The 20,674-nt window shown below is 56.9% G+C and overlaps 1 protein-coding gene across 4 annotated transcripts in view; it reads right to left on the reverse strand.

Annotated features, from left to right (window-relative positions):
* The window catches only part of HSF1 (heat shock transcription factor 1), a 35,350-nt gene extending 14,948 nt beyond the window's left edge, over positions 1–20,402 (reverse strand). For 2 of the 4 annotated variants that reach the window (XM_044453311.1, XM_044453309.1), the window contains exons 1-4: positions 20,268–20,402; positions 7,741–7,849; positions 5,045–5,181; positions 4,322–4,446 (exon numbers count right to left, since the gene is read on the reverse strand). In XM_044453311.1, the coding sequence (XP_044309246.1) occupies positions 4,322–4,446; positions 5,045–5,181; positions 7,741–7,849; positions 20,268–20,387 (491 nt within the window). In that variant the 5' untranslated portion in view covers positions 20,388–20,402. Of the gene's footprint in view, positions 1–4,321; positions 4,447–5,044; positions 5,182–7,740; positions 7,850–12,873; positions 13,530–20,267 lie in introns of those variants that run through there. The other 2 variants (XM_044453308.1, XM_044453310.1) reach the window with 2 other exon arrangements.
* Between the last annotated feature and the right edge of the window lie 272 nt (positions 20,403–20,674).

Below are 20,674 nucleotides of genomic sequence, written 5' to 3' on the forward strand. Positions count from 1 at the left end.
GGCAGGGTGCGCCTCGCCTCTCCCCCTCCTCCCTCCCCGCAGTCACCACAGGGAGAAGAGGACTGAGCACCGTCGCCCGCGCAGGCCGCACGCCCGGCCTGTGCGCAGCGTCCCGGGCACAGGGCCCGGGCGGTGGCGAGATGGAGCGCCACGCTCCCCACCTGAGGGGGCAGCTGACGCCAGCCGTGGGCCAGCCGCCACCGGAGCAGCGCGTTCTGCCCCACCCCACGAAGCCAGTGCTTGCAGCAGCAGCAGGAAGGCGCCCTGCGCAGGCCGCCTGCACGGAGATCGCGCCGCGCGGGCTCCCCACTCCGCACCAGACCTCGCAGTGGGGCCCCAGCAGAGCTCCTGCAGCAACCCGAACCCAGGCAGGACTGCGCGTGCAGCTCCCACAGCTCCGACTCGGGCAGGACCAGGCCCCGGCGCTTGAGAGCGTCCACGAAACCTCCTTGAGGTCGCACTCGGCAGAGTAAGTGTGCTCGTAGCCCCCAGGGCACGCCGGCGCGTGGCGCCAGAGAAGCCCCGCACGAGCCTTTCGGGAGGGAGGGCAGCAGGAACCAAGCAGGCCACGGCCACGGCCACGGCCCCAGCCCCTGCCAAGTGGCCGGCTCCCCCTCTCCCCCCACGCAGCACTGCAGGTTCAACTGAGAGTCAGTCGCCTCAGGGGCGCGTGTGTTGTGACGAGAGCGCGAACAGCAGCTTTCTGAAGGGAACGGCCATATATAAAACTACAAGTGATTCAGACCAAAACCAATATGCTTGTAATGAAGCGTCTGGAGCACAGATTCCCTTTTAAGGAGGTGGTTAAGGATCCAAAACAAATGGAAACACAGGAAGGGGAAACAGAGGTTAGCAGAAGCAGGAGCTCCAAGGGCTGGAAAAGAGATTTCCTGCAGAAACCCCTGGCCAGCCTCAAGCCCCCGAATATACCTGCTTCCACAGGAAGAGTCGAACTGTCATTCTCGCTTCGGAAGGATCAGGCGGCCGTTACCTGTTTCTGCAGAACACCGAGTGCACCCAGGAGCGTGCTTCCTCGTCATCTGTGTGTTCACGGGTGAACCTCTCTCCCCTTTTAAAAATGAAAGCTTTCACCAGAGTCCGGGCAAAATTTGAACCCAGCGTTCCAAAGTCCAGCATGGACGTGGCTCCTGCGCCAGCTATCTCTACTTTCACACCAAAGACCTCCCAGGGAAGGTTGAAAAGAGGAGCAGGGACCGAGCAAGGGCTTTGAGCACTTCGGGTCAGGTGGACAAGCACACGATTTGGCCACAGCGCTGCCGCCACGGCTCTGGGGTGAAACAGGCCGGCCAGCAGGGAAGGGGACACTGGTGGAGCAGCCGCTTCAGGCCAGGCCTACCCCTGCTCAGCTCCTGCGTGGCGCACACACTCTGCGGTGCGAAGCCGGGCCCCGCTGCCTCCTGCCATCTTTCCAGGGCCCCACAGAAGCGAAGCAGGATCAGCAGCGACACGCTCGAGAGGGCCTGTGCCTAGAAAAGCAGAGAGCCAGTCGCGAGCCGACTCACGAGGGGTTTGCCGGGAAGAAGGCCCAAGCCAGGCCACGGCCAGACAGCCTGCACACAGCTGGCTCCACATCACGCTCAGACACTCTCCCTCGCCGCTGCACCCGTGTCCAGAGCACGCTGCCTCTCGGGGACACCCGCCGGACACCGCAAGAGCGTGGGCAAGGCACCCCCCCCAGCACTTCACAACTCGCTCACGAGTGTGGCCCGCTACGGACGGCAGGAAATCTCCCAGCGGCTTTCCATCCAGCCAGGCACAAGGCTGCCTATGCGATGGCTGTGGGTGCTTTGCACTGCCCCCGCCCATGTCCCATCACGCCAAGGACTACGAAATCTTGAAAAGAACCGTTGGCTAGGTTTATCTTGCCAGGGGCAGAGGAGACGGTCGCGATGCTACTGGAGCCCCGGCCTCCAGTGCTGGGCACCTGATCTGCTCCACTCTGAAAGCTAAGACCTGAGGAGGCACGCGAGGTGACACCAGGCACCTCTCAGGAAGAGCTCAGGGCAAGCCAAGTGGTGCAAATACCACATTTTAAATACCACAGGGGGGCGAGCTGCTTGGAGACCGGCTTCTTCCACATCACTTGCCCCTGCGGCACCGCTGTGTGGGTAGGCAGCCCCCTGCAGGCCTGCTCCTGGCTCACAGCTCCTCCCTGGCACGACGAAGCGCACCAGAACAGAAGCTGGGAAGGGGGCCATCTGGAACGCTCCCATGGCAAGCTGCAGCAAGCGGCCCAGCCGAACACGGCTGGGGCCAGCAATGAGCCAGGAGGCGAGGATCCCGAGAAGGCCACAGGCCCAGATGACTCAGGGAGGCGAGGAGCGCTGCGGTCATCACGCCCGTGCCCTATGGACAAGGAGTAGCTACTTCTGGCCGGAGGGGAGCAGTTCCTCTCCTCGGATGGGGCCAGCCATAAAACAGACAGGGTACACCCTGCAGACGACTGACCCATCGCCTGGGAAAAGCGGGATCTGCAAACGCCCACAGTGATGAGCCGTCCTCCACAGCAGCAGTGCGCCGCTTCCGGACCCAGTGCACATACTCACGCCAGGCGGCACGGATCCTTTAACGTGTGGCCAGGAGGAGCCAATGAACTGGAGGAGGGCGAGTCAGGCGGGCCCCATCCACATGTGGCGAAGGCACAGCTGCCGCCCCTCAGCTAAGTGGTGCTGGCCCACCGGCTGGTCCCACGAAAGGGCCGGGCTGGCAGACGGGGCCGCCCACTGATCCAGCACTGGGCCCTGCAGGCCAGCGGGCCGCTGGGGCTCAAGACGGCTCCTGCCAGGTTTAGCTCATCTGCCGGCTGAGACCACAGCTAACAGAAACCGTCTGATCACCGCCCACGTAACTTCCCCGCATGAACTGCTGCACCGTGCTGTGCGCCAGGCCGCTTTCCAGCTCGGCCCATGAGCTACGGCGGGTCCAGGACACGGCCCCAAGGGACTCGACCAGAAGCAGCCATTTTGCCTCAGCCCTGCCGCTGCACCGGCTCTGGGTGCGCTCCCAGGCCTGCCTGAGGGCCGTGGAGACCGGCTTAGTCCAAGACGGGGTTGCCGCACGTGTGCCTGCTTCAGCCACCCGATGGGCTGGAGTCTGTCTCCACCAACTGAGGTCAGGCGGGTAACCGCCTGGGAAGGGGCCTCTGCGGGCGCCACCTCTGTGGAGCAGTGGCCTGCCAAGGGAGGCCTGGCACCCGGCGCCCAGGAAGGAGGGGCCAGCGCCCCCCTGCGGTCGTTTTGGCAGCAGGCAGAAGCACCTGCGTCACTCTGCTCGAAAGGGCTAGCCAGCCAGGCACTGCAGCTGGTTTTCCCACCGATCGCTCTCGGGCTGTGCTCTAGCTGCAGGCTTCTGTGAACGCTTTCTCAAGCTACCGCCTCACTCAGAGCGGCCTTCCTCCCAGAGGAGCGGGCGCCCAGCCCTCCCACAGCCTCGTCACAGCGAGCCAGTCGTGCAGTGTGAGCCAGAGGCCGGCACATGCCACAGGCCTCCCTCCACTGACGCGCTCAGCCGGGCCAGGGCAGGAGCATGCACGGCCAGCTCAGCCGGCTGGTTTTGCCAGACCGGGGCGGGTGGGCAGGTGCAGGGAAGCCGAACTTTGCGGTTAAGTGGGGCTTGTTCAATAAAGCCCATGAATCCCAAGCCTCTGGCAAAATAAGCAGCAGCAGCAGCAGCAGCAAAAGGAGAGGCTTTTTGAAATAAAAACAGCCCTTGGGCACCTTGACCTTCAAACGGAAGGCAAAATGCCCCCTCCCCTGCTTCTCTGCTGCCTGAGGTGTGGGGGGTGGGCTGGAATCAAGAGCCAGTCCGAACCGTCCAAGTACCGTCCAGACTCGGCAAAAGTCACGTACTCTGTCTTCCCAAATGCACCTCCCTGCCGGGCGCCTCGCCCATCGCGAGGGAGGCCCAGCGAACGCTTTGGTGGCCTGCTCCATCCCAGGCAAGGACACACCAGCCCCGCCACCTGCCTGCTGCAAGGCGAGGTCAGCACCGTCCCGCCAAGCTTCTGGTCTGCACGTTTTCAACCTGAGAATGGGCACGGCAGGGCACACCTTCTGCCCCAGTGTCCGATCTGCGTTGTCCACCCTTCCGGGCGAGGAATCAAAGGTGGTGCAGAAATCTGACCAGCTTGCGCAGAGAAATCAAGAGCAAAAGCAGTAGCCCTGCTCCCGGTGGAGAGTTTGCCAAGGAGCAATTTCAGCGGCTGCAGCACCGAGGCGGCCACCGGCCGCCTACCAGCAGAGGGTGCCAGAACACCGCGCACAGAGCCCCCCCGGCCCCCCGCTTGCGCCCGCGCACGTACTGCTTCATCGCGATCAGCTTGGAGTCCATGCTCTCCTGCTTGCCCTTCATCACCTGGACATCGGTCAGCAGCTTGGTCACGCTGTCCTGGCGAACCTTGATCTCTTCGCTCTTGATGCCGGACACCTGGAGGCAGCGGGAAGGTCATCCCTTGCTGTGATACACGGCCGCCCGGCCAGGATGCAGCGGGCTCGGCCCCATGCGCAAGGGCATGCTGCTGCCGCCGCCGCCGGGGCCCCTCCAGGCCCTCCGGCGTGGCTCCCGAGGCGGCTGGGGCATGGGCGGCGCCCTGGGCTCTCGGCGCAGCTCCCCAGCAGCCCTGCACACTCGGGGCCGCCCAGGCACATTCCGAACGCAGGCGCCCCACGCGCATCGCTCCCCTGTGATTCCGCCTCGGCTCCCGCAGGCCGACGCAACACGGCCTCGGAGGCTGTGGCCGGGCTCGTTAAACCCCCATGCAGTAAGGGGCAGCCCCTCACCCTCCTCCTGCCGTGCAATGGCAAGAGGTACGTGGCCCGCCTCTGCACAAGCAAAGCTGCCTGGCAGCCACTCTGGCTGGGCCACGTGGACCGCTGCCTGAAGGGACACCGAAGAATGAAGCGCTGGGAAGGCGCCGTCCAGCACCCGGGCTGACGCTGGCCGCGGGAGCCACGCCACCTCCCTCCCCGGGCCCGCCCTGCGAGCGGCCTCGAACGGAGGCCCGGAAGTGCTCGGGCAGACTTACGTTCGTGACCTTCCTCTTGATATTCTCCAGGAGATGCTCCTGGCCGCGCAGGAAGTACGGGTGCTGGAATTCCGTGTCATCCTTCTCGGGCTTCACCAGGCCGCCTTGCTCAATGTGTATCACCTTCCGGAAGCCGTCTGGAAGGCAAGGCGGCAGCGCACGTTGGCAGCAGGGCACGGGGCTCTCCAGCCACTCCTGCACGGCCTGAGCGCCGGCCTTTCGGCCTCCCTCCACGTCCAGGAGCAGAAATCAGCACCTGCCAAGCCTGCGCACCGTGCCCTTCCACGACACGCCTTTCCAAGCCACACAAAGTGGCAGGTGGCACCTTTCGGCCGCTCGTGCTCCCAGTTCCCAGAACGTGAAGCAGAGCCACAAACGCTGCGGCGGGCCAGGGATCCCCCAGCCGGAGGTCTGCCTCCTGCAGCCGAGCGGCCGATTGTGACTGCAGCTCATCTGCGGCATCGGGCCAGTCATACAGCCACACAGCTGGAAGAGGCCTAGAAGGCCACCGGGCCCAAGCCCCCCTGCCCTCCCCCAGATTCTGGCCAGGCCTGACCCCGCTGAGCTCCCAAGCTGAGGCAGGCTCGGCCCCTCAGGCTACACGGGAGCCCTGGGTCTCTGCCCTCTGCCGCTCCAGGGAAGCCATGCGTCGCCAAACGTGGCCTCTTCATCTTGGCATGTGCAGGGACCGTTCCGGGTCCACTCACTCTCCATGAATTGCCTCCCCCTTTGAAGAGCGCCTCTTGGGTGGCACAAGACCCTCCCTGGCGGACTTCTTACAATGCACTTTGCTCTGCTCTCACCAGGCAAAGTGCTCAGTCTTTTAAAAAAGCCCATTACAAGCTGTCCTGCAAAAGGAAGCAAGTGCCACAATACATTAAGCAGTGGGACTATTCATTAACTCGAGCAGCAGCTGGCAACCATGGCGACAGCGCATGGCACACAAACGCCTCAAAAATGCCAAGAGCGTTTGAGATTGCCCTCAATATGCAGAAATGTCCATCCAGTGAGGAGGATGAGCGGCAACACTGCTGCCAACAATTAGCACAGGGCAAGGGAGCTGCCAACAGGGCTTGCCGGAAGCACTTCTCTTCTGTCTTTCTCTCGCTCACTAAACCCCAACGTGGCTTAAGCAACAGGCGGCGGTTGAAAAGACGCCTCGCGAAGGCACCGTGCCGAGAGGGCGGCTGCACGATGCTCGATCCGTTTCGGGGTGGGAATCTGCTGGCTTCCCTCGGCGCTGCTCCCTGGATTCTGGCCTGCCTTCTAGGACCAGGCCGAGCATTGGAGGAGATCCACGGTTGCCAGGGGGACAGACTTCCCCAGGTTTCGCCCAAACCTTGACTTCAACAGGTTTTACAAGTACTTGTGTAATAATAATAATTTTTACACTGCCTACAGCTGAAGCTCTCTGGGTGGTTTACAACAAGGTATGCCAAAAAAAAAAAAACAAAACAAAAAACAAAAAACACCCAAATGCAAACATTAACAGTAATTAAAAATTAATTTAGAATAGCGTAAAGAACATTGGCAGCAATAAAGGCCAATGAGGTCTTTCAGGGCTGCTGCAAGCAGGGCTGTCCAACCCTGGTCCCAAAAAGATGGCAAATTTGGGGCCAGGCGGGCCGCAGCAGGGAGGGTGTTCCAGAGACTGCAGAACAGGCACCCCCCCCAGCTGCCACCCTCTGAGCCTCTCGAGGGGTTGGCACCCAGAGGCAAGCCCAGAGACTGAGCGCAGCGTCTGGGCAGCCTGAGGTCGGAGAGATGCTCTATCAGGGCTGCGGCCCAAGCCGCAGTCCTTCGGGGATGCATCCCCAGACTGTGAACAGCAACAAAACGCAGACCGCCTTTTGCTAGGCCAAACTTCCCAAGCGTGGTGCCCTCCAGACGCGATTGCAACGCCTGTCTCCCCCAGCCCTGGCCGGGAACGCTGGGAGGGAAGAGCACACCAAGGCTGCACGAGGCTGGGCCACAGGCACCCCCGCGGCACCTGCCTCCATTTCACCATGGGGAGCCCTGCAGTGGGGAATCCGAGAAAGTGCCTGGGGGCACGCTGGCCGTGGAGGAGGTCTGGCCAGCTTGGGCAGGCGGGCGCGGGGGAAGTGGCAGGCTGGAGGCGAGGAGCGGGAAGAGCCGCAAATGCAAAGGGGAAGGGCAGGTGAGGCCAGGGCCAGAGAGCCCCTCGCTCCGTCTTCCCGTGCTCACTGAACAGCCAATCTGCAGGAAGACGAGGAGCCGGAAGGAGAATCTTGTGCCCTCGCAGTTCCCAAATTTTTATTTAAATGTATTTTCACAGGGCGGCTGGCAGGCAAAGGCTTTGTGGGCAAAAGGGCAGCTTGAGAAGCCCCAACAGAAAAGAAGGGTGCCTTGTACCCCAACTCCCAGCATCCCCGACCATCAGCCATGCTGGCAGGGGCTCCAGGGAGCTGACATGCGAGATCTGCCTTCCGCCCGCTCCTGCGGAAAAGCACCGTGCTCGAAGCTCTGAGCATCCCCGCCCAGCACCGTGCCCGGGCTGAGCCAAGCCACCCGCACTGCGGCCCCGTGAAGGCAGGAGCGGGTTGGCGCGACCGAGCGTCCCGCAAGGGCTTGGACCCGCTGGCCTCCTGCCCCCCCCCGACTCCACTCTCCTGGGATTCTGGGGGTGCACAGGCTGCTGGGGCAAACGCCGGCCCTGGCCGGGGATGCTTACTTACACATGTTCAGCTGCCGTACAAAGCTGGCCATGTTGTTGTGTTTGAAGTATTTGGGGAGCACTTCCTTGGCAAACTGGCCTTGGTCAAAAACATGGAAGCTGTTTCCACTCTGCAACGACAAGGGAATAGGAGGTGAGACAGATCCCGATGCATCCCCTGCTGCCTGGACGTCGCTGGGTGGCCGACAGGAGGCAGCTCCCCACGCAGGAGACTCCGGCCGCCACCTTCGGGCACAAAAGGCCACGACCACACAACTGTGCCTTCGGCCGCAGGGGCCGGGTGAGCGGGACGCGCGCAACACACACCTACATGGCACGTCGGTCAGACGTCACCAGCCAGCCTCCCCGTGGCGTGAGGTGCAGGGGCCACGAGAAACCCAGGGAAGCAAGCAAGGGGCTCGGCCGAGCCACCTGTCTGGGGCCTCAGGTGCCTGTGCATGACCACCTGGCACAACTGCTCCGATCCCACACTTGGCCCATCAGCAAACACAGGCGTCCAGAAGCCCAAGCTCTTGAGGGGAGTTTGTATTGTTTACAATTACGTTCAGGCTGCCCGTTGGCGTAAAAGCCTCCCAGGCGGCGTGTGAAAAAAGCCGCTCGGTTCAGGCTGGCACAGCAGCACACACAGACGTGTGGGGGGAGCAGCCGCTGCACCCATCCCAAGGGAGGAAGTCACCGACTGCCCCTGTGGAAAGGCAGGTGGCGGGGCTGGAGGGGGAGGGTGGCAGACAGCCTTGGCCAACGGCTGGAAGGTACCATGGCCCCCTCACGGCTCTGTGCCGCCTCGCGAGCTGGACCACCTTCTCCCCAGCTCAGCCAGAGCTCCTCCCCAAAGCCAGGACCGAGCACATGGCGGGGGAAGGAGTGCAGAGCCGTCTCTGAACGAGACTGGGATCACGCGGTCGAAACATCCTGAACTCCCTGACTGGTCTCTGTGGGCGCACACCACAAGATGGCTGCCCTGGGACTTCAGCGGCGGAAACGTGCCCCCTGCCCCTCAGTCGCACAGCAGATGAAGGGAGGCCCCGCCGAGCTCCCCCCACCAAGGTCTGACAGTTCTCAGAAAGGCCTGCGGTGAAGTCTTCCCTGTAACTAGGGCCCACCGCCATGGAGAAGGCAGACGCAGCCGTACCGGGGTGGATGAAAATCAATGAGTTTTTAAAATAAAAATATCAGGTTTTTAAATTCAAAATGGATTTTTTAAATAAAAATGCTTTTTGAGGAAAAAACATCTAAAGATAGCTCTCTGTATAAGATACATTATAGTCCAGAGGTTATCAATCATGCAATGAGGATTGGTTTGTAATTATGCAGCATGAGGCTGTATATCCACGCAAACTTTAAAGGTTTTGGTAAACGAATTCCATTAAACCCCTTGCAATGCCATGCCATGCCAGAGCTTCTGGGAAGATTATCGGGCAGTTTTGCTCTCCAGAAGGTATTGTCACAGATGCTTGTTTTACACAGATGCTTCTCAGAACTGTGCACTGGCGCCTGCCGAGATCACATGCATGAATGCGCGGAGTTGAGAGCAAGGCCGGCATCCCATTGTTCCTTAGCATAGCTGTGCACACAGAATCAACCCCTCATCTATTAAGTGCGAAGTTTCAAAACATTCGATCAGCAGAAGATTGCTGGGAGCGGAACAGATCTGCACAAGAAGCTAAGCGTGAGGAGGGGGGCAAGCAGCAGGACTGAAAGCGAACCCTTTTGAGCAGAATAATCCACGTATTTGGATCTTTTTGTGCATAGCCTGAAGTCTATCAGATTTTTCTCTCCCTAGGTGCAAAAACCTGTAAAAGAGGTAAAACCCACAAAAGACACCTGCTTTCGGAATATTTTAGTGACGATTTCCTCTACTTATGGGGAAGGCAGGCATGTGTGCAAAACCACGCCTGAAATCCAGTCTGACTGACTAGTGGCTCAGATCAAATCCTCCGAGGCACACACATCGACCACGGACACTCGGGCCTCGTTGTGCAAGGTGGGCCTCCCTGCGGAAAGGCAGGGCCCTCGGGCTCCGCTTGCCCCGCTGCCCGTGAGTGCTCAACGGGGGGGGGGGGGGGAGGAATGCCCACAAGGGCAGTTCCCAGGGCGCCGCAGCCAGCCAGGTGTCCGGCGACTTCACGTTCTCCTGCATGGCTTTCCCCAAACCACAGTTTCAGAGGCTCTTTCAGTGAAGGCAGGCCTCCAGGGCGTAGGTGCGAAGGACCGAGGCTGAAGGGACCCCACCGTCTCTTCAGGGACCCTGGTGGGTGTTCGTTCCACGTGCTTATCTAACCCAAACAGCTGCCGACTGCTGATGGCAGCCTCAGGCCATACAGCAGCGGTGGCGAACCTACGGCACATGTGCCACAGCCGGCACGCAGAGCCCTCTCCGTCGGCACGCGAGCCAAGTTGCCCCAGCATCGCCCCAGCAGCCGAGCATCGGGTAACAGCACACAAAGGGGCCCTGCGCATGCTCGGAAAGGAGTAGCGGCGCCAGGCGATGACGTCATGAGCTGCAACTCGTCTGAGCTTTCGCATGGCCGCTTGGACTGGCCGTGAGGTGTTTCTTCTAAACTAAAACTTCAGTATTCAGGTTTGATTGCAGGGTTGGCACTTTGCGATAAATAAGTGGGTTTTGGGTTGCAGTCTGGGCACTCGGTCTCTAAACAGTTCGCCATCACTGCCATACAGCAACCAGCTTGGCACCAGCCCGTCCTAACGCCAACCTCCCTGAGCCCCAAGCTTCGCAGCTGCCTGGTAGGAACAATAGTTCAGCCATTTGGTATGAAAAACTCACAACTCTTTAACCGAGCGGGATGTCATTACTTTTCTGGCTCACATAACAGGAATTTTATTGTCAAAATATAACAGTGACTACAGGAGAGAGAAAATATTTTCAATCTGGCAGAGTGATATAAGAGAAGTGAAAGACTTTTTACAAGTAGGTTTTCTTTCATAGCGGAGAAAGCTCTGCTGTTGTGCCGTCATCCTGTTAAGGCGATTCCATCTGGTGGGAGCACAAACACAGCTGACACTGATACTGGGTAGGCACCAAACCAGACAGGCTGCGGACAAATCACGCCTGCGGCAATATTAAGCGCTCTGCTCCAGAGAAGGGCAGGGCCTGACGGGCCACCCGTGAGCAGAGCCCCCTGCCCTGCTTACGCCGAACCCCACCAGCCAAAGACGCCACAGCCTGCCTTGCGAGCGGCTGCTGGCAAAGCCACACCTGGCCAGTTGCTGCCAACCATGAGGTCACGCAGCCTGGCGCCTCCGCCAGCCTTTCTGCAGCCGCAAAGCTGCCAAGCAAGGGCTTGCCACACACGAGGCTGAAGGGATCCGGTGGCCGCTGGCTCCAGTGGCCCCGATGGATGCCACTGTGGCATGAAGGGCCCAGCGCCTCTCGGTGCGGTGCAACACAGCAATATGCCCCGGGCTTCAGAATGCACAGCTGCTGCAAAAGCCGAGGAGAACTGAGCCTTAGGGCTCACGTTCCCTCCAAAGGGGCAAGACGCCAAGGCCAGACTCAGCCGGGGATGCAGGCAGGTGAGGGCGCAGTGCACGGTCACCCTAAAGTGCGGAACTGAGGGCAAGTGGCGCCCGTTCAGGCCCTTCAAGCCGGGAGCTGTGTGGGCTCCCCTCGAGAGCAGCTCTGGGTGCGATCCGACAGAACCTTCCTGCTGGCAGAGCGACTGCTGCCAGCTCCACCGGGAGACAGCCGCTCCCCTTGCTTGCACGCCCCAACATCCGTGCCAGCGGGAGCCCTGCCAGGAGGGGGAGAACAGCTGCTTTCCCACAACCTGCTGGCCAGCTCTGCACAGCATCCACACGAGGCCCGCACAGAGAAGCACCGCCGTGCAGCCCCACAGGGGCCATGTGCCTTCCTGCAGCATCCTCGGTGCGGCACGCCCCACATGAAGCCAGGAACCCGGCTGGTGCGGGAGGAGGAGCTGCTCCTCCTGCACAGCTTGGGAGGGACCGCACCGCAAATGGTGGCTGTGCTCACGCAACACCACAAACAGCCCTGCGTGGTCGCGCACTTCTCACTCTCTTTGCCATGGCCTACCCAACAGGTGGCTGCATCACCACGGTTTCCACACTATCGCTCTCCACCCTCGCTGCTCATCGGCCGTCATGCTGGTGGGAGACTCTGTCCCGAGGAGCCCGCTGCTCCTTGCCTGCATCGCCCACCTCATCCTCCTCGGCCTGCACTGGTCACAGGCAGAGAAGAGCAGCAGGGGCCAGATGGCTGGAGCAGCTCCTGCAGCGGCCAGTGTTCCCGAGGACTCTGCGGTGGGTGTGCACCAGGGCCGTGGAAACCGCAGTCCTGGCTTTGGACAGCACGGCAAAGCACTGTGGACTGGGGAAGCCATAGAGCAAATGGTGGTTCTTGCAGCAGCTCCTAAAGAACCAGCTCATCAGGGTGAAATACCAGCACGCCGGGGCTCCTCATGTTGTCTGGACCTAGCCACTGGGCACACTTCTGGTCCGCACCCCTAAAAAAGGATACCGCGGAGTTGGAAAAGCTGCAGAAAAGGGCAACCAAGATGACCCAGAGGCTGAAGCAAGAACCCATGAGAAAAGGGGAGGGCACCTGAGTTTGCTCAGCTTAGCAAAACGTGAGTAAAGGAAGAAGCAACAAAACATTACAAATCCCGCAGAAGAGTGGAGAGGGAGAAGCCAGTGCTGGCATTGGGCTCCCCCTGTGAAGCTGACTGGAGGGAGAATCAGCGCAGAGAAAGTGAAGCACGTCTTCCTACGGTGCATCGTTAAACTGGGAAATTAACTGACACCGGATATGGGAATATCCACCAAACTGGACGACTGGCCAAAGGGACCGAACAAATGATCAGAGATTAAGGCAACCAGCGGGTACTAGGCAGAAAAGGCCGTACTGCACCTCTGGCATCAGTGGCCGTGTGCCTCCTGCTGAAGGCACCAGCGCACCAAACAGCGGAAGGCACCAGTGCGCGCTTGCCCCTCTCATGGGCTTCCCACAGGCAGCTGCTCAGCCCGTGCGGGGACGGAACGCCGGACGGGACCTGGGCAAGACTTGCCAAGCACAGCCTCCGATTTTCAGGCACACACAGCAATCGCCGCTGCGGTGTCTCCACCCACACTAGTCATTCACTAGTGGCCGACTCACCGAGAAGGGCGGTGCTCCGTCTCCCTGGAAACAGGCGCATCCACCTCCCCGCTGGGCTGGCGCAAGAGCCTTGCAGGTGCACGTTCTGCCTTGGCTGGAAAGCTGTCCTTGAGGTGAGTCTGTGGCAGCGGCAGACACAGGACCGCATCTCTGTGCTCCCCGCCGCCTTTCCAACGGACTCATCTGGCACTCGTCTCAGCATCCTTTGCTGCTCATCGTTGCCACGGTTAGCTGTTTCGGTGGCCTGCCTGTTCTTCAACTCTCTTGCTTTTTGCTTTTAGCAGCTTTGGTTTGTTTGCAAGAGATTTGCTTTAAGATTAAAAGCGGTCGACCAGACTCCCAATGCACAGCTGAGCCAGACTGAAATCAGCCACCCCATTTTACAATACGTTCCTAAATCCTGCCCTTGAAACCCGGCCTGTGTGCCGGTCTCGGGGGGAAGATGGGCGCTTTGGGGCTCTGTGCTCAGCCAGGAAAACTCTGACGAAAGGCACAGGCACGCTTCACTGCAGACCATCAAGCTGCTGACTCAGACCCCACCGGGAAAGAACTGCTGCCAAAAAGGCCACTGCCATTCATGCCTTGCTCACAAGTGCTGCCCTGGAAGTCAAGCAGTACAACAACACGACAACAGGCAAAGCTGAAAAAGGAACCATGTGACTCTGCTGCAGAAAGAGAACACAGACAAGTTCTGTGGCGTGATAAACAGCAGAGCCCTGGGGCCTGAAGCCCTTCGACCAGCTTGAGCCAGTGCATTTCCGATGCTTAGCAGGCCCCTCCAGCGGGCACACCACCCGCCCTCCTCCCGCCTCCGAAGCTGCAGAGCCGGGTGAGACGGCTCCACAGAGGCCTGCCAGTGCTCCAGCCCCAACGCTGGGGGAAAGCGGTCCTGGCCAAGGCATCCGAACAGGTCTGAGTGCGCAGAGTAATCCCAGTGTGCACATGCATACCCGGAGCTAGAAAGCAGGTCAGGGAGGGGGCTGGATGCTGCTGCCCGAGAGCCTAGCACCGCTCAGGTGGGCTTGCTTTCCCAAGGTCCACGGATGACAGGAGAGCACGCATCCCGTGGAATGACGGATTCCACACTGCTGTCAGTTCTGTTCACTGAGCAGCTCAGCAGAATCTGGCTCAAGCCAACGTTTGCCAGACTCTTCAACTGCTCCCCTCCTCCAGTCCACCGGGGGGAAAATTCTGTGTGGTCCCCGATTCATGAAGTCCACCTGGTCACCTGAAAGATGCAGGCAAATTCACAGGACATGCCGATCCACATGCAAGAGTGTGTGTTGTCTCTGAAATGGCGCACAGAGTGCTTGACAGAATTGGGCTCACCATGGAATGTTCTCCTTTCCTTTTCCTTGGCCTAGTTCCTCTTCTAGTCAGTATTCCAGTATCTGAACACTGTTGTGATCAAAACTCTAGATGCAGAGCCAGAAGCGTGGCTTCCAGATCGAGGGAGGCGCTACTGCCATTCCGCACGCCTCTGGAGCGCTGTGCTCCGTTCTGGCTCCACACTCCAGGAAGGATGGGGCCAGGCTGCAGGGAAGCCGTACGGGGCGAGGCTGGGGGAGCTGGGTCTTTCCAGCCTGGAGAAGAGGTGTCACACAGAGGTGAGCGGACCTGCTCTCCCCTGCGGAGGAGGGCAGGATGTGTTCCGCTGGAGCCAAGCTCAGGGAACCAAGGTCCGACTTGGATGCCAGGAAGCACTTCTGGACAGTCAGGAGCCCAAGGGTGTGCAATGGGCTTCCACAGGAGGTGGCTGACGCCCCATTGGAGAGGGTGTTCAAGGCTAGGCGGGACATGCACATGGTAGGCGTGGCATGAGCAGAGCTGGCTGGAGCCGGGGGTCAGACTAGATGGCCTGGGAGGTCCCTTCTGAGTCGCTCCGTTTCTATCCAATGTTTGTTTCTGGAGTCCCCATGCTGCTGCCAGTGACGGCCACTTCACTCACGCCCAAGTGGCATTTTGGAGTGACCGCACTGGCTCATTACCCTTTTTTGCTCTCTGCTGTCAAAGTGCAGTACAGAACATCAATGGACACTGACCAAGCAAGGCTGCAGAGAGGTTCCTCTGCACACACTAGAAAGCTCTCAACTGACAAGCAAAGAGACAAAGGAATTTTCCCTGCCCAGAAGGGGATGGTGAGTGGAACAGTGTGCTTTCCTAGATTTTGCACAGTCCCCTGACAGTTCTCAATGCCTCTCTGCTTTTGCAGATCTACATCTCACCCCCATTTCACAAGCATTTGCTTTTGACAGCCACCAGAAGAAAGGCTTTCTTCTTCTTCTTTTTGGAAGCCTATCTAGCAAAATTTGAACATGCGAGAAAGGGGCACATACAGCTGGGGAATCTACACAAAGCACAACTCCACACAGATGCCTGGTGCTACACTACAAGGAAAACAGTTACAATAGTGAATGCAGAGGTTAAAATGCAGGATGTAGCCCAGAAAAAATATTGCATTCATTAAATATATTATTCCCACATCTAGTATTTCAATGCATTACCATCAATTCTCTATAAATATACTAGTCTGATATTTTCTGCTTGAACTCTTACATGGTTATGCTAAATTTCACTATTTCCTCCATACAAGTTACTTCACTTGCAGCAGCATAATCAAGTATTAATTCTATGTTTATATTTCAACTGTGTTAAATAATATACTAGATAATTTTAATTTAAGGAAAGGCCCACATCCACACAGATGCTGTCCCGCTTCCACCTGGCATCTTATGATACAGTAAGATTAACAAATAAAAATGCATTATTAGCGGTACCTAAAGAATCGCTTTAAATTAGCATCGAGTAGTTCAGGGCCTGGATATCTGAAGGAGTGCCTCCCTCTCTTGGTACCTGCCCAAGCCTAAAGATCCTCCTCTGAAGGTTTTCTCCTAGAGACCTCTCTAAAGGAGGCAAGAGGAGCAGGTGCGCAGGCAAGGGCCTTCTCTGTAGCAGCGCCCTAGCTCTGGAAGCACAGAGAGGTGCGCTTGGCACCAACGCTTTCTTCACAAAGCCTTTCTATTTACCTGATATTTTAAAGTGTATGGTGTTTTAAGACAGTAATTTTAATGTTTCATCTTTAATTGTGTTGCTTTTGTTGTACGCTGTCTTGAGACCTGTGTAGTATATATGAGATACAAGTGTTTTAAATAAAACAAATAAGTAGTATTAGCATTGTTTGAAATCCAGTGCAATACCTGACTATTTACCGTATTTTTCGCTCTATAAGATGCACCTGACCATAAGACGCACCTAGTTTTTAGAGGAGGAAAACAAGAAAAAAAAATATTCTGAATCAAATGGTTTACTAAACTATTTAATAAACTATAACAGAATACAGTAATACCGTATTTCAACCTTGTAAAGTGAACAGCAGTCAACAGTGGCATTAAGAACCATCATCACTGTCATTAACAAAAGAGAGACTTTAAAGTTCGAGTACTCTTCTAGTTTTTGTTGAACCCATAGAACTCATCATCACTAGAGTCAGAATTTGTGAAGCTCTGTTGCTCACAATCACTGACATCACTTTCTTAGTCAGTAGTGGAATTATTGAAGGGATCCACAATCTACACCAGTTATACAAGAGCTGCTGCAGACAATTCAGTAACAAATTTAAAAAAGCCAGTAATGTCCACACTGCCCTACTAGTAAATAATAGAAAAAACTTTTGACAAAAAATGAGATATTGTATGGTAAATCAAACACACAGTGGACTAAATAGCCTTTGAAGAATAAATTTCATACACGAAGGTAATGCTGTTCAAATATCCACTGATCCTAAAAAAAATGTGTCTGATCAGCTAACAGATAACTGATCCATGGAAAGCTTCCTGATAATCACAGGCACATTCCCCATCACTTCCCCATGGGCTTCATTAAAAGACGGGTTGCCATTTGAAAACGCACACCGACCTGTGATTAACAGCTCTCACCTGTGCTGGGGGGGAGGGGCGGAGCAGGGCACGCCGAGCGCGTGCCGGCCAGGTGGTGCCACGTGGTGCAGGCAGGCCAGCAGCGTCCCGGGCATTGGGCACACACACATTCGCTCTATAAGACGCACAGACATTTCCCCTTACTTTTGAGGGGGGGAAAAGGGCGCCTTATAGAGCGAAAAATACGGTATATCCCACCTTCCCCCCCCCACTTTCAAGAAGCTGTATTCCTCGCCACCCTATCAGGTAGGTTGGGGATAGAGTCTGTGCCTGACCTTAAGTCACCCAGTGAGCGCCATGGCTAAGTGGGGACCGGAGTCCCAGTTCCATGCTCTCACCCACGATACCACACGGGCTCTTCAGATACAAAGGGTTCTTTGTATGAAAGACAAAGAATAAAATCACACACAAGCTTACCTGGGAATAAGCTCTATTAAACTCAGTGGCAACATGTATAGGATTGCGCTGTGACACCCCATTTTTCTCTCCTATGTATAAAGCATTTATATTCAGGCAACCCAAGGCTGGCTTTTTCCTCATTAAAAATAGTACTATAGTATAAATATTACTTGTGCAAAAAGGAGGAGTTCTTCCGTCCACGCAGCATCACTATGTTCAAAAGTTTCAATCCTTATAATTAGGCCACCATGCAATATTATTTAGTATACTGCAAGCAAGCTGATGTTCATTGTTAGAGAAAAATACTTATATGTCAAGAGCCCTTGCATAACAGAGACAAAGAACAAAATGCTTTAACTCCCTGTCCTTAAAGATGCTCACCCGAAGCCGAGCTTTTGAACAGGCTGTTTTAAAAAAAAAATGAACATCACAGTCTCATGCATGTTCACTAAACACAGTGGCATTTACCTTGAGCAAACGTGGGTGACTGCACTGCAAGTCAACAAGTAGCTAAAAGAATTGGCCCTCTCCACTCGAGGCGAACAGTGTCCTGCTCAGACATGTGCCTGCATCGCATAGAGTCCTGCCTTGTTCTCCCTGCCCCTTTTCACTGGGTAGGATCCAGCCGCACACCAAGGCTAGCGCTCATCGCGTTGCACTAGAGGAAGCTAGTGTTTGCGAAGGCAATGGGAAAAGGGGTGATTTGCCACCATTATCTTGGTGTACAAGCCCCGATTTCCACTAGTGCAATGTCCTCAGTTAGCAAAGGGAGAGTTGGAAGTAGAATGTGCACCAGCCTCTCACGCGGTTGACCCAAACAAGGCTCTTGGGAAACACTACTTACCAAATAAATTCCTAATTTGTCTCCCAGATAAGAAAGAATGTCAACACGTGGAAGATTCTTAATGAAAAGCTTTCACTAAGATTCGTGCAGCTGCATGAAACACACAGGATGGTGCCAAACACCCCCAGCTCCTGGAAGCAAAGCTGAACCATGTGGAAACAGATACCACATCTTGCTAGCAGACACCCAAACACACAGGCAGCGAACACGGAACCTGCCAGAGTGCAGGAAGGGCAAAGTCATGCAGATGGGAATAAAAAGGGGCAGGTGAAGGCAATGCCATGGAAGGAGAAAGTGGAGGTCAAGAGCAAAGGCAGATATTTGAAATGAAGGGCTGTGGGGCAGAAAGGAGCCAGTGAGTGCAGGATGCTGAGCAGCAGCAGGACTAAAAGAAAGATGAGTCCGGTTCTCCAACTCGAATGACACAAGAGGAAGGGCCCATTTTCTAGCAGGTGATGTCCAGCCTGAGCGAGCAGCCGAAACAGGGCTGCACTGAAGGTGCTGGGGGGCTTCTTTCATGGCCCTCCCCTCATTCCCTCCACTGAGCAGCACAGCCCGCGAAGATAGTTCTGTTTTCCTGTTCTGCACATGCATTTTACTTTTAAAGCAGCAGGTGATGACAAAGCTTCAGGTCTGTTCAGCACAAATACCTTTATCTTGCTATTTGGGAAAACAGAGTCACAGAGCACACCTGCCCTGTCTCTATGTGGTCCGTGTTAACCTGAAAGCAAATATTTATGCAGGACTCTTCCTATTGTTAAGAGCACTGCTGCACAGAAAGTAAATACATACATACCGTTAATAATACTTCTCATGTTGCGTAACAACAATTACCAGACAGTTCCCTCTATGAAGCTCGTACAATCCCTATTCCAGCAAAAGTGTAAGCAGCAGCCATCAAGGCTGTTCTTCTCATTCAGAAACCTGCCCTACTATTTCTAGTATTCCCAATTACCCGTGATCCTTTGTTTTGCTTTAGAAATACTTCACATTTAAGAGTTCCAGCAACAGAATCTTGATTTGCTCAGCAATGAAAGCAGCTTGAAAAGTGCTGATTCCCCCCCGCCCCCCATCACCAACATTAAGCTGACAAGCAACCTGGCTAATGCATTTCTGTATGGCAACAGCTTCATCTCAAATAAAGACTGTGTGTGTGTGTGTGTGTGTGTGTGTGTGTTCTGCACAGGCAGAAAGAAAACCAATGCTTAAGTATTCCAGATATTTAGGCAGAGATGATCATATGAAGGAATCAAAAAATGGACTAGAGAGTACTATAGAATTGAAGCAGGTATAGCAGGTGGTTACCCATGGCCAAAAGGCAATGAAAATATTCAAAAACCTGTTTAATTCTGCAGAGAAGCCTTCTCTCAGAGTATAAAGCCAATTATTAATACCATATGTGGAGTACAGAAGCTGACAGTGCCCCACACTGCAATATTCAACTGCCTATATTACTATTCTAAAAATAGGATTGCAGAGTGCAGACCCACTGCAGGGCCACACTAGCTCTCAATTTCGTTAGTTAATATCCAATGCTGTAGAAAGCAGATTCATGATTTCCTAGAAACCAGTTGTGAACAGCAAAAGAAACCAAAAGGTCAAAGAAGTTGTCTGGGAAAACTGAAAGCTCTCCTTCCGAAAGAACACCTCTGCCTAGAAACATCTGCTAGAGCACGCTATGGAAAGGACCTGCCACCTCTTCATGGTTAAGCACACACGGCGGGGACACGTTCCTTGCTCACAGAGCTGCGGCATGCAGGGCAGGGCAGGGCAGGGCAAGATGAGCGTCAGGGCGAGGGGGAGATGCGGAGGAGGTTGGCAGGAGAGATTAAGGGCGATTCCTCAAGGAGAGGAGCGGGAAGGAAGATGCATCGCAGAGCAGGGCACCTCTAAACGCCGCAGCTACTAGCTGCGCACTGGCTGCCAAGGAGGTCTGCACATCCACGAAGAGGCTATGGACTAGAGCTCCCATCATCCCTGATCACGAGCCCTGATCGCCGCGGCCCAGAACGCCTAGTAAGCAACAGGTCGCCCGCCCGCCCGCGCCTCGGCCCAGGAAGCTCGCGCGCTATAGGCGCCGGGCTCGCCGCGAACCGGCCATCGCGGCCGGAAGCCCCCCACGCCGGCCCGCTTCGAGGCCGCCGCCAGGTCGGGCCGGGCCGACGCGCAACGGAGCGGGCTGCGGGCGAGAGGCCGCCCCGCCCCCAGTCCCTCACCGGGCTCCAGCAGATGAGCGCGTCCGTGTCCGGGTCCTCCACCAGCGTCCACAGCTTCGTGAGGAAGGCGGGCACATTGCTGCCCGCTCCGCCCGCCCCGGCGGCGCCGGAGGTCTCCATGCCCCGCCGGCGGGGCTGCTCGAGCTGGCCGGCGCGCACCAGGCGGAGGCGGCGGCCTACTCGCCCCTCGGGAGCGCCGCGGCGCGCCTCGGCCGGGCAAGGCCGCGCCGGGCCCGCCCGTCCGCCGCGGACTCCGCGGCCGCCCGAGCGAGGGGGCGGCTAGCGGCGGAGGCTGCTGAGAGCCCGCCGGGGCCCGCGCCCTCCGAGCACGGGCAGCGCCTCAGAACAGGTAGGCATGGCCGCCGCCATCTTGTGACGCGCAGGCGCACTGGAGTGCGCGCACGCCG

This window comes from Varanus komodoensis, unplaced genomic scaffold (genome assembly GCF_004798865.1).
Source record: "Varanus komodoensis strain SLA01 unplaced genomic scaffold, ASM479886v1 scaffold78, whole genome shotgun sequence".
Lineage (NCBI taxonomy): Eukaryota > Metazoa > Chordata > Lepidosauria > Squamata > Varanidae > Varanus > Varanus komodoensis.